Source organism: Mustela lutreola, chromosome 3 (genome assembly GCF_030435805.1).
Source record: "Mustela lutreola isolate mMusLut2 chromosome 3, mMusLut2.pri, whole genome shotgun sequence".
In the NCBI taxonomy this organism is placed as follows: domain Eukaryota; kingdom Metazoa; phylum Chordata; class Mammalia; order Carnivora; family Mustelidae; genus Mustela; species Mustela lutreola.
In genome coordinates, this window is record NC_081292.1 from 39,142,373 (window position 1) to 39,153,612 (window position 11,240).

Here is an 11,240-nt window from a genome sequence, read left to right on the forward strand (position 1 = left end):
AAGTCCATACAATTCCATAAACGTTTATTAAGTACTTAAGTACCAGGCACTGGGCTAGGGACCCCAGGAACAAGGACAAATGAAAGGAATTTGCCCTCCAAGCATGTTGAAGTTCAGAATAAGAAGATATGCTGAACAGACATCTACGCCATTTGAGCAGCCTGCACATATTTGTGGAACTGATTCTAAATTGCAAAAGAATCTACCTCTAAGATAAGCATATATGAAGTCTAACATTTGACTTTTAAAATGAAATCATTTAGAATCCCATTTTCACTTAGCTATGTAAATTTTATTTCTAGACATAAAATATAAAAACCATGACTTCACATTACTTGGAAACGCTAGAAGGGTAGTCTACCAACTACCAAAAAAAAAAAAAAAAAAAGGGAATATGAAAAGACCATGGGCTTTGGAACTGGACAAAACTGGGATCAAGACTCAATCTCTGCATTTACTCCTTGTGGTTATAAGCATTTTCCTTGACTTAACACTGGATTTCATCATCTGTAATATTAAAAAAAAAAAAAAAAAAGTATGTACTTGTCTTATACAAGTTTCTTATTAAAATGACAATAAAGGAGAGAACAGGGCTATGATGGCTCAAATACCCATCCCCATGTTCTAGCATTCAGGTCACTTTTCAAACCAGTGAGCTCAAAATAAATGTTAGGTCTTGGTGGTTAAGAGGGCCAACAAACAGTACACATGTTCAGTACTCCAGACACAAATTCTTTTGGGAAGTTAACAGAATACAAATGATAAGTAAATGTATCCTCTCAGAGGTCAGAAATAGTCCAGACTTGCTCTGGAGACAGCAATGTAATATTATCTTTCTTTAAAAAAATCCAAGAAACTGCTTATAGTTTCACCATTTTCTAAGAAAAGAAAATTGTATCATTCACTTATGTTCATTAACTCAACATCCAGTAAGTGAACACAGTAGAGTAATATGTAGAACCCTTAAAACCTTGAAACAAAGGTAAGTGAGGCCCAAAAGCTGCCTTCAAAAAGCTTAGAACCTAACAAAGGAAGAAAGTAACATCACATATTAAAATACAAGACAAAAGGTGGGGCGCCTGGGTGGCTCAGTGGGTTAAAGCCTCTGCCTTCAGCTTGGGTCATGATCCCGGGGTGCTGGGATCGAGCCCTGCTTCGGGCTCTCTGCTCAGCAGGGAGCCTGCTTCCTCCTCTCTCTCTCTGCCTGCCTCTCTGCCTACTTGTGATCTCTGTCTGCCAAATAAATAAATAAAATCTTTAAAAAAAATAAAATAAAATACAAGACAAAAGGTATACTCTACCCTCTTCTCCCTACCTCTCTAACCCCACCCGTTAAAGGCAAACAGTATGGGTTTTGAAGGCAAGCCGAAACCAGAGTTGAATTCTCAAATGCGTACCACCCTAGAGAAGTTATACTTCACTGGAATTTATACTTCACTGGAATTTCAATTTTCTTGGCTTAAAGTTATACTGAACATACAAGAAGCACAAGTGTATATATTACACCCTTCCTAAAGAAAATAAAAGGCAAGATGTTACAGAAATTCAAGGTGCATCATCTTTAGCTGACAGATTAGACTAGAATATAGCCTGACAATAACTGGTAATTTCCAAGTATGTGCCATGTGCCAAGTACCTTGCCAGATGCTTTATACACATCAACTTATCTGATGAACAAGACCTTGCCTCAGTCAGTTTTAGTCTGAAGAGTTCTGATAGAAATTCATGATAGAACAATTCCTTGTCATTTATTTGAAAGCACGAATTTTGTGTCTTTCCTCTGCCTAATGTGAATGTATCAATCACATACACTAAATACACAATAAACTACAGCTTCAGTCATAGTAACTTATGAAATTATTTTTAAATTCAACTCCAGGGCGCCTGGGTGGCTCAGTGGGTTAAGCCTTTGCCTTCGGCTCAGGTCATGGTCTCAGGGTCCTGGGATCCAGTCCCGCATTGGGCTCTCTGCTTGGCAGGGAGCCTGCTTCCTCCTCTCTCTCTGCCTGCCTCTCTGACTACTTGTGATCTCTCTCTGTCAAATAAACAAATAAAATCTTAAATAAATAAATAAATTCAACTCCAATTTTAAACTCTTAATAACTGAGAGAACAATCTTACAAACACGGCCTATAATTCAAATTTGCAAAATCTTGCTGTATATCCTGAGATATTTCCTTTAGTGGTAAAGATTCTTTTTGCCTTCTAAGCAGCTAGCCAAAGACTCAACTCTTTTCAGGAATTCCAGATTACCTGTTGACTGCATCAGGGATGCTCAGAGCTACTTTCACAGGATAGAGAGATGACTCTCCATACCTATCACCTGGCCAAATTATACTAAGAGGATTTCTGAAGAGTTCAATACAGTATTACTGGTTTCTAAGGTTTGACTTCTGATGGGTACTGAGGTAAGAACTATATATGATACAGCAGAGACACAGCCATGTACTTTCTCAGAGCTTGCTGGATGCTCTCTGGAATACTGGCATTCTGTGGCATAGTTTGAAAACGACTAGCATAGCTGAAGAGAAAAAAGTAAACTTTAAAACTGGTCAAATAACACCAATTCCCTATTTAGAGTTCTTGAGTTTGCCTGAATAATAATAATTTGAAGATACTGTCAAAGCTTTCATGAACTTGAGAAGTACGGCATCAATCAGTAATGTCCAAATGCAAAAGAAACCCCAAGTGTTCAGAGGGTTTACTGCTGCTCTCGGTATCTAAGATAAGCAGAACTATTTTTTTCTTTTTTTTTTTTTTTTAATATGAACTTCTTTTTTTTTTTTTTTTAATTTATTATTATTATTTTTTTTTTTAGATTTTTTATTTATTTATTTGACAGAGAGAGATCACAAGCAGGCAGAGAGGCAGGCAAGAGAGAGAGAGAGGAGGAAGCAGGCTCCCTGCTGAGCAGAGAGCCCGATGCGGGACTCGATCCCAGGACCCTGAGATCATGACCTGAGCCGAAGGCAGCGGCTTAACCCACTGAGCCACCCAGGCGCCCGATAAGCAGAACTATTAAAGGTCTTTTCTACTAGGCCTCTGGCAGGATAAAATGACAAGATGAAAAAGCCCTGTCATACAACCAAGCAAATGGAGCCAAAATCTGGAGCTTCGGTAAAAGTCGTTACAATTTTCAGTATAAATTTCTGATTCTAAAAGTAAATTTTAAAAGAAATACATAGAGTTGTAATTCACTGGGAAAACTGGATTTGTTCTCTGAATGCAAACATGCTAGGAAAACCTGAGAGGAACAGCAGAAATAACAGCTGAGTTTATAGACTAACGATCAGGATACTGTTTAGCTTTTGAAACTCCTTTGCTCTATCACCTTGAATAAGTTATTTAATCTTTATGAATCTCAAGATTCCTTTTCCTACAATAGGGAATATTTGTTTTAACTATGACTCAAGATTTTTTTCACTGAATGATTATTTTTATTTACTCATTTTCAAATGACTGTTCTTTTAGTATTTAGAACTAAGGGGACTAGTGAACAGAGGTAAGAAGAAAATCCTATAATGTAGGTGGCAAGTGATATAATTTACCTTTACTAATACCTGGGGATTGATATAGAAAAACCACTACTTAAGAATAAAAAAAAGTTGGGGCGCCTGGGTGGCTCAGTGGGTTAAAGCCTCTGCCTTCGGCTCAGGTTATGATCTCAGGGTTCTGGGATCCAGCCCTGCATTGGGCTCTCTGCTCGGCAGGGAGCCTGCTTCCTCCTCTCTCTGCCTACTTGTGATCTGTCTCTGCCAAAGAAATAAATAAAATCTTAAAAAAAAAAAAAAAGAATAAAAAAAAGTAATTCTGTTGGAGTATCTTAAAAGATTAATTTATTTAGCCAAATAAACTATCCAATTAAACTGTGAAATATCATTATAGTTACTCTGTTAAGAATTCAGTTCAACAAATAATTATTAAAGGCTCTTACATGTGCTGGGCACTGTTTGCCACTGCATTTCGAGGCCAGCGAGGCTTTCCCCACTGGAGGCAGAGGATCCCCCCCAAAAAATTACTGGATGAGTAAATAATAAGCAAACTGTGATACTTACAATTAAAAAAATACCCACATATCAAAAATTGAGACAGAAAATAGAATGGGATGCCTATGTCAAATAGGGTGATCAGAAATAGGTGATCAAATAAGGTGATTATCTAGGAAGGTGGGTTTTAAGGTAAGATCTACGGGCTGATTAGAATAGTGGGGGAAAAGATTACTCCAGAAGTGTTAATAATAGTTCACATACAGGCACTGGGTTGTGAAAGAATTTGTGGAACTGAAAAAAGATCACTATAGCTAGAGGTAATAATGAGAGGAAATTAACTCAAAATCAACGTAGAAAGAAACGCAGGTGCTGGGCCACATATGAAAGAAGTTGAGGTTTAAAATGCAAAAGCCCTTGAAGTGTTGGTTTTAGACAAATGTTGTGTTGGCTTTAGGATTGGAGGCAGCCTGCAGAAGCTATTGCTACAAAAGTGAGCTAAGGAGCCAGACAACAGAACTGAGAGTAAGTAGTCAGACTGAATACACATCTTAGGTGATAAAGTGGATGGTATTTGCTCAAAGATCAGACATAACGTAGGGAAGATACAAGGTGAGAGAAAGGGAAGAATCGAGAATGATTCTTAGATTTGGGACTTGAATAACTGAATGGGTGGTACTCATTTACCATTTATAGAAATGAGGAAGACCTGGAGAAAGCAAGGAATCATGAATTCTTTTGGAGATGTTAAAATTTGAGACAAATGCCAGATTTCCAACTGGAGAAGTCAAGCAGATACCTAGATATGAGGAGGTGAAAGGAAGGGTCCAATTACAGATACAGACTAGTACAAAGTTGATCCCCATTATTCAGGGATTCCTTATTGGCAAGTTCACCTACTCACTAAAATTAATTTCTAATCCCAAAATCAATTTTGCTTCCCTGATCACTCACGGATGTTGCACAGAGCTGGGGAAAAAATCTCAGTTGCCCTACAGTTACATTCCTAGGCAATGCTCTGTTGTCTTTAGATATCATAATAAAATACAAAATAGATATATAAAAAAGAGACTAACTCTACCTGGGGAGCTAGAGAAGGCTTTATAGTGGAGAGAGAACCACAGCTAGGCCTTCCTTGAAAGATAGTTGAAAACTTTACAGATACAGAAAGACAAACTTTCTAATGGAACAAAATAGTATGAATAAAGAGATAAGGCAGCCTAGCTAATGGTAATGCATTTGGGATAATGGTTAAGAGATAAATCTAAGATGGGGTTACATCATGGCCACCTCATAGATTGGATTTTACTCAACATGTGATGGGGAAACAACTGACAAGGTGTGAACATGAAAGTCATGATCAGAGCTAGGCTTTAAAAGATTTAACTAGCAGGAGTGGGTAGAAAGGAAAGGCAACAGAGACAGGAAGCAGGAAAACCAGTTAGGATGCTGTTAGTACAGTCGAAGCAAAAGGTAATGAAGTCCAAAAGTAGGGCAATGGCAATGAAACTGGAAAAGCAGTAAGAACTACAAAAGACACGGCATACTATTAGAATGATTTATTGGCTGTAGAATGATGGACCTCACAAAATTTCAGTCTGAAGAAGCAAACACAGCCATCATCCACTGTAAAAATAAAAAGATGGCTCAGATGGCTGTTTACCAGGCATAAAGAATGGGAATGAGTTGTATAAATACACTGGCAGGACATCTTACTACTTCATGCATTCCGTAATTATTTATTGAGTGTCAAGCACCATGCAAGGTTACACAGCAGCAAACAAGACAAAACACTATTCATTGAGTTTACTAATATCAACAACTGCACTATGGCAAATCTTTATGAGAAATCCTACACTAATATAAAAATAACCTTTTCACTGAAATAAATTTTTATTGAAGTTGATCCTGGGTTATAGGCTTCCAGTTGAAATTCAAAACAATGATTGTTAAAGACCAGTTATCTGAGATCTCATATCTATCTAAAGCACTGCTCAGAGTAAGTCAAGTTAAAAACATTTACTGATTGCTTGGGTGCCTGGGTGGCTCAGTGGGTTAAGCCGCTGCCTTCAGCTCAGGTCGTGATCTCAGGGTCCTGGGATTGAGTCCTACATCAGGCTCTCTGCTCAGCGGGGAGCCTGCTTCCTCCTCTCTCTCTCTCTGCCTGCCTCTCTGCCTACTTGTAATCTCTCTCTGTCAAATAAATAAATAAAATCTTTAAAAAAAAAATTTACTGATTGCCTATTTAATACTCACATTGTACTACATGTCATGGAATCTATATAACAATAATTTCCAAAAATCTCAAGTAATAAGCCCAGAGAAAAGTGCCACTCCCTCCACTTTAAATAGGGAAATAAACTGCATTCATACCTTAAAAAAACCTATGCCAAGGCATTATTAGGGGACAAAAACCAAAGTGATATAAAAATGTCAAAAAGTCATTATAGGGAGATATTAAAGAGCTAAATAACACCTATTCTACAGATGAAAATAAGTTATTAGAAACAAATTTTAAAAACTTGACTTGCAAAATTTGAAATGGCTTCAGAGAGAACTAAAAATCATGGGGTAAAATGATGAACATAAAATATTTAAGTATATATGTAATATCCTTTCACAAACCCATAGTAGTTTAGTTGGATCAGAGTAAGGTATATCCTAAAGTGTGTATCAGAATGATGTAGTAATGAAGAGACGGATTATAAGATTAAACACGATTCCACTTAGAAACCTCTCCTTCTCTGTGGATCTTATGATCCTACACCAATGAGTGACTTTTAAACTAACAGCAAGGATTTACCAAGGCAGCTCATTAAAAATTCAGCTTCACTGGACTCTGTTCCAGAGATCTTGAATTGATAAGATCTTTCTGGTGCTCAGGAATCCATAAATTTTAATAAACATTCTAAGTAACTCTACTGCAAGTAGTCAGAGATAACATTTTGAGGAATTCTGCAGTATTTTAACTCAAGATTCTCAATTTATATACAAGACAAGCTAAACAGAGCAAGGTTAAATGCTTTACTTAAGTTTAGTCCTCATTCCTACCAGGCTGACAGAGTGTCTTCCTCTAATGGGCCTTTTCTGTTGCTTCAGCCTCTTCCACTACCTTGCTCCTACTCACATTCAAAGCCAGATTATATGATAAATCCGTTCACAGCATCCTGGGCCCATAATGGGTCTGCACTGTTAATTTTTTTTTTTTTTAGTGTCTCTTTTTCCACAACTGGAATAAAAAGCTCCCTGGGGAGTAAGTAACTGAGCTTTTACTTTTGTATCCCCTTCACAATGAGACATATGAATATTGTATTCCTTTATACTGCCTTCGATTTGCAAGCAGTATGCTGCTTTTCTCCAAGTAAATACTTAGCACAGTGCAAAGCGTTTGAGTACTGCACAAATGGATACTTTCACTTTTCAATCCCATAGAGCAGTAATTTTCTGTGGGTCATACCTTGCAATGAAATGTGAAGCCAATCTGATGGGTCACAAATATCATTAAAGAAAAACAGAATGGTTTGGTTTGTGTGTAGGGGAAGGGTGGAGACAGGTACTACAATGTAAAATGTGTTTCTTACTGTAAGCTGCAGTCAAAAAAAGTTTGAAAACTAGAATTCTGTTAATGTTGACAAGCTTCTCCAACACCTCTATACCATGAAGTAGGCAAAGATATTTTCTCACCCAATTAACATTCAACCATTTGATCAGTCATCCCATTCTCCACTCCCCAAAGATTAATATTAGATTTATTTATTCACTCACTTCCCCATTCCTTAACTAAAATGAAAAAGAGAAGCATTAAGTCCTAAGTTTGATGAGTTTTTTTCACAGGACAAGTTTCACAGAAGCCTGTTCCTTCTTCAGACAGGTCATCTGAATGTTATGATGCACTTCAGATGGGATCCCGGGGCACCTGTCTCTGCACTCAAGTCTTTCTGAAATTCTAGACATCCCAAACAGGGCTTTGCAATGTTCACAACCTGCTTCATCCACACAGGGTTTAGGCTTACTAATGTATGTGGTTTTTTCAAGATCACCTTCTTTGCTTATTTTGGAGCCAATTTCTCTGTGTTCACCATACATTACTTTCTGGTAACATTTGATATGCTCAACAAATTTAATTACATATGTTCCAAATCAGTTCTATTTCCTCTTCTAACTTAAGGCAGACTTCATACTGACAAAGCTGTACCTTGCCCAGATTTTGTATGTATTTTACATCCTCTTAATCAGCAGACAAAATGTGATCATTTACCTAGGTCTAATAATGCACTATGACCTGTCACTGCTCCAATACTGACTTATTCTTTGTACTGGTACCAACAATACTCTCATTGCTTTAGTTTGAACTCAAATCCCACTTCTTCCAATCCCTTCAACAGAACGGGTCTCCCACATTCCAGACCTTATTAACACCACTTGCGCTCCTACAGCACCTGTTTATGTACTACAGGCATGACTTATGAATCCGTCTCCTACACTAGTCTCCAGGATTGATTCCAACTCCTGTGTGGGTACCTCCCACTCCCCAACACAGACCACAGTGCATTTCACAAAGTATGGCCTTGGTTACATTTATTGTACTGAAAGGCAAAGAACTTAATTCAGTGTATATAAAAATGGGCTAAGAGCGGTTTCTAATCTTGCACATCCTCCAAACTCTGCTCAACTATGTTTAAAAAACAAAACAAAACAAAACTATAAAAGATATCATGGGGAAACGGCAATTAAAAAAAAAAATAAAAGAGAAAGGCATGATAAAATGGACGTGATGCTCTCATTTCCACACGTGGTCCGGTAAATGGGTGCCTAAATCTCTCTTTCAGACTGCACCATTCTGCTCTGTCATCCCCTTTTACTCTATTTCAAAACCTGAATGCGGTTTCACACCGCTGAATGGGCCTGAGCTCGCTCTCATGGGGCCACGTACCCCAAAGTATATACGGCAACCGACTCCCTCCTGCCTTGCCTCCATCGGCCACATTCACAAGAACAGGAGTGGGCAACCATTTCCCTTAAACAGTCTAACTAAAATGGAAGCGCGTCTAGACCTGGGTACTTTTAATCCTCCGTAAGCCCCAGATTTTTTAGGTCATCGTATTTCCTCCACTGGCTACCGTCTCCATGTGACTTGACGCTGTCTTCCAGGCGCAGTCTTTCCACAACTTCCCAACACCACCTTAAGGTCCCATTACTTTCTACACACGCAGCCTACCCGGTAGGCCCCGAGAAGGGCTGGTATGTATATCCGGCCGTCCAGGTCCCCGCAAGCTGCTTGACCTCTGGGCGCTTCAATTTAAACGTACCCCCACGCCGTCTAACTTCCCTCCTCGAAGCTGGTCTTCCCCACCCGTCCTACACTTCCGCAGTCTCCACGATCCCCCAGTAACGTGTCCAGATCACCTCCTCTGGCTAGAGAGATCAGAGTCCCAGCTCTGGACTAACCTCACTCTTTCCTCTTCCACTCCCGGCTGGGGGCGGCTGGGGCTCGGCCGGGGTCGGCCTCCCGCTCTCTCGAGGCTTTCCACGCCGGCCCCTGGCCCCTCGTCTACCGCCGCTCCACCCCTACTCACTTTGGGCTTCTCGGGCAATTTCTTCCGGTTCTTCTTCTTCTGCTCCTCGCTCCTGAGATTCTTCAACAGGGCTAGATCGTCAGGGGCCGCGGCCGGCACTGCCGCCGCCTCCTCCCGCTTGCGGGGCGGGCTCCTCCGCTTTTTCCGGGCGCCGGCGCAAGCCGCGGCCCAGCCGTAGCAGAGCAGGACGAGCAGCAGTAGCCCCAGCGCGCCGGTGCCCACCAGAATCACCCAGCCCGGGTACCGCTTCGGCTCCAGCCCCAGGTCGAGGCCCAGCTCGGTGCGCAGAAAGCCCAGGCCAACCGAAAGCATTTCCCGCAGCCGAGCCGAGCCTTCCTCGGCCTGTCGGGCCAGCTCGTCCTGCCAGCTCTGTGCAGCCATCTTCCCTCCGTCAGCGAGACTCGCAGGATGACGCCGGGGCGCACGGACGCAGTACAAGAGTCAGAGGAGGCGAAGAAGGGCCGGGCCGGACTGCCTCAGGCTGAGCGCATCGCGGCCGCCCCTCGCGCCGGAGCCGGGGATCGGCAGCTGCCGCCGCCAGGAGAGGGGGCTCCCAGGTCCCCCTAGTCAGCCTCGCTCCGCCGCCGCCAAGAGGAGGGGGGCGGCGGGAGGGAGTGTCTCCAGTGGCGGCCGCTAAGCGGCGTCTCGGCGCCAGTGCCAGGCCCCGCTGTCGTCCCTCGGCGGAACAATGGCGGCTCCGGCCGCGATCCACGCCGCGCGCGGGGATGGCCGCGGGTCACGTGGGCGCCATGGGCGGGTCGTGGGTGTCACGTGGGCCCGGGCGGGGCGCGGCGGGGCGGGAGCCGTTGGGTCGAGGGCGCGGCTCCTGCAGTTGGCAGTGACCCGTCTTGGCCTAGGGGAGGCTCGGAGCCTGGGGATCGCAGACCTGGGGCGGGAGTCTGGGAGGGGTTAACGGCAGGAAGCCTCCGCGGGGTAGCTGGTGCTTCGGCGTTAGGAGACGTGGCGCTTTGGCTGAGTCCAGGGGAGGGGCTTTCGAGGAAGTCGGGGGTGGGGGGCGGGAGAGGGGAGAGGGTGAAGAGCGTGAAAGCGGGTCGGGCGGGTGTTTAGGTCAAAGGCGCCCTAGTAGGTGTAGGTTTTCTCCATTCTTTTTCTGGGAGTGGTGTAAATGGAGTCAGCGTTTTCTCCCTGGGTCACACGGCTAGGTTCTTCTAGAGTGGGCTTAACCCGAGTATGAAGCTGGACGTTCCTCTTCCAAGCCCCAAGTTTCATTCACAAACTGGCTTTTTCTCTTCAGGGCCAACCAGCACGCCGCGTGCCTATCATTCGCTGGCCTGGCTGGGGCGGTTCGCATCAATTTCCCTCATTCACTCCTGCTCTGGGTGTTCCCCGGAATTCAAAACTTGCGAAGCCCGTGGGCGGCACTATTTTCCTACTAATTTGTAGCTTTAATGAGAAATAACAAGAGAAGCACATTGGACTGTGTTTACGCGTCCTTGTTTTATTTTAAGCTTTCATTCAAGACCACAAAAGGAGTTTGACAAAATTCTATTTTTAGAATCTGTGTTGACCATTTCTGGGTAGAGTTAGGAAGAAATGAATTGCCCTTTCGGATTTTGATTACAAAGATGATGTTTGCGGGGTGCCTTAGGGTTTCTTTCCATGTTGCTGTAAGGAAGCTGTTTAATCATTAAATAATTAGCGTGTAAACAAGTGTCTT

The 11,240-nt window shown here is 42.4% G+C and overlaps 1 protein-coding gene across 4 annotated transcripts in view; it reads right to left on the reverse strand.

Moving 5' to 3' along the window:
• The window catches only part of MTDH (metadherin), a 59,729-nt gene extending 49,331 nt beyond the window's left edge, over positions 1-10,398 (reverse strand). For 2 of the 4 annotated variants that reach the window (XM_059165965.1, XM_059165962.1), the window contains exon 1: positions 9,563-10,318. In XM_059165965.1, the coding sequence (XP_059021948.1) occupies positions 9,563-9,943 (381 nt within the window). In that variant the 5' untranslated portion in view covers positions 9,944-10,318. Of the gene's footprint in view, positions 1-9,562 lie in introns of all 4 variants that reach the window. The other 2 variants (XM_059165964.1, XM_059165963.1) reach the window with 2 other exon arrangements.
• Between the last annotated feature and the right edge of the window lie 842 nt (positions 10,399-11,240).